The sequence below is a fragment of the Myotis lucifugus genome, unplaced genomic scaffold (assembly GCF_000147115.1).
Source record: "Myotis lucifugus unplaced genomic scaffold, Myoluc2.0 scaffold_83, whole genome shotgun sequence".
NCBI classification, from domain to species: Eukaryota; Metazoa; Chordata; class Mammalia; order Chiroptera; family Vespertilionidae; genus Myotis; species Myotis lucifugus.
Window position 1 is genome coordinate 813,603 of NW_005871131.1, and position 899 is coordinate 814,501.

The 899-nt window shown below is 62.7% G+C and overlaps 1 protein-coding gene across 1 annotated transcript in view; it reads right to left on the bottom strand.

Annotated features, from left to right (window-relative positions):
• The window catches only part of TKT (transketolase), a 25,274-nt gene extending 25,077 nt beyond the window's left edge, over nt 1–197 (bottom strand). Inside the window, 2 exon segments of the mRNA XM_006090853.3 lie at nt 1–43; nt 45–197. Coding sequence (XP_006090915.3) covers nt 1–43; nt 45–103 — 102 coding nt within the window. The 5' untranslated portion in view covers nt 104–197.
• Between the last annotated feature and the right edge of the window lie 702 nt (nt 198–899).

Genomic DNA, 899 nt, shown 5'->3' on the forward strand with positions numbered 1-899 from the left:
CGAGCCGGCCGCCGTGGTGGCCTGGATAGAGCTGATGCGCAGCGGTTGCCGTGTCCTTCAGGGCCTGCAGCTTCTGCTGGTCAGGCTTGTGGTACCCGTCCATGGCGCGGCCGGCGAGCTGGAGGCTGGAGGACGGAAGACGCGGGGCTGCACGACGATCCGGCGAACAGGCAGCGGCCGAGGCCGGGCGCCGCGCGGGGGCGCGTTAAGACTCCGGGCCCGCCCTTGGGGGCGGGGCGCCGGCATCACCCCAGACCGCTGCGCGCCCGAAGCCCCGCCCGGCCCGCGGCCCCGCCCCCGGGAGCGGCCCGCGCTTCAGCCCTCGGGCTCCGATCAGGTATCAGAAGCCCTGGTTAGTGGGTGCACCTGGAGACCCAGCCGGATACTAGCTACCAGCCTAACCTCCGCCTCCTCAAGCTCCGACGTTTGCTGGCAGCTATGGGCTGCCCGGCTCCTGTGACTCAGGCGGCACTGCTTTGCGGTATTAACCAAACACAAATAGAAAGAGCTTCAGGTTCCAGGCGTGGCTCAGGGTTTGCCTGCTCACTGCAGACCACTAGGTCTCCTTCCTCCTTCCTCCGCCCGGCCCTGGGTGGAATAGAGCCGGGAAGCTTCTTGGGAATCCATTTGCTACATGTGAGCAAACTGAGACTGGCAAAGCCAACGAGGTCACAGGGCTGGTGGGTGTGGGGCTCTGTCCTGGCCGACCAGCCCCGTCCTTAAGCACTGGCCCCAAGAGAATGAGCCCAGGACTGTAGAGGCCTGTAAGGGGATGGCGATTATGAAAATGAGAGTAATAGTAATAGTAATGATCACACCAGCTAATGTCAACTGAGAACGTACTAGAGGTAGGCCCTTCACAAGTTATTAGGGCCTAATAACACGGCTTAGGGAGATTT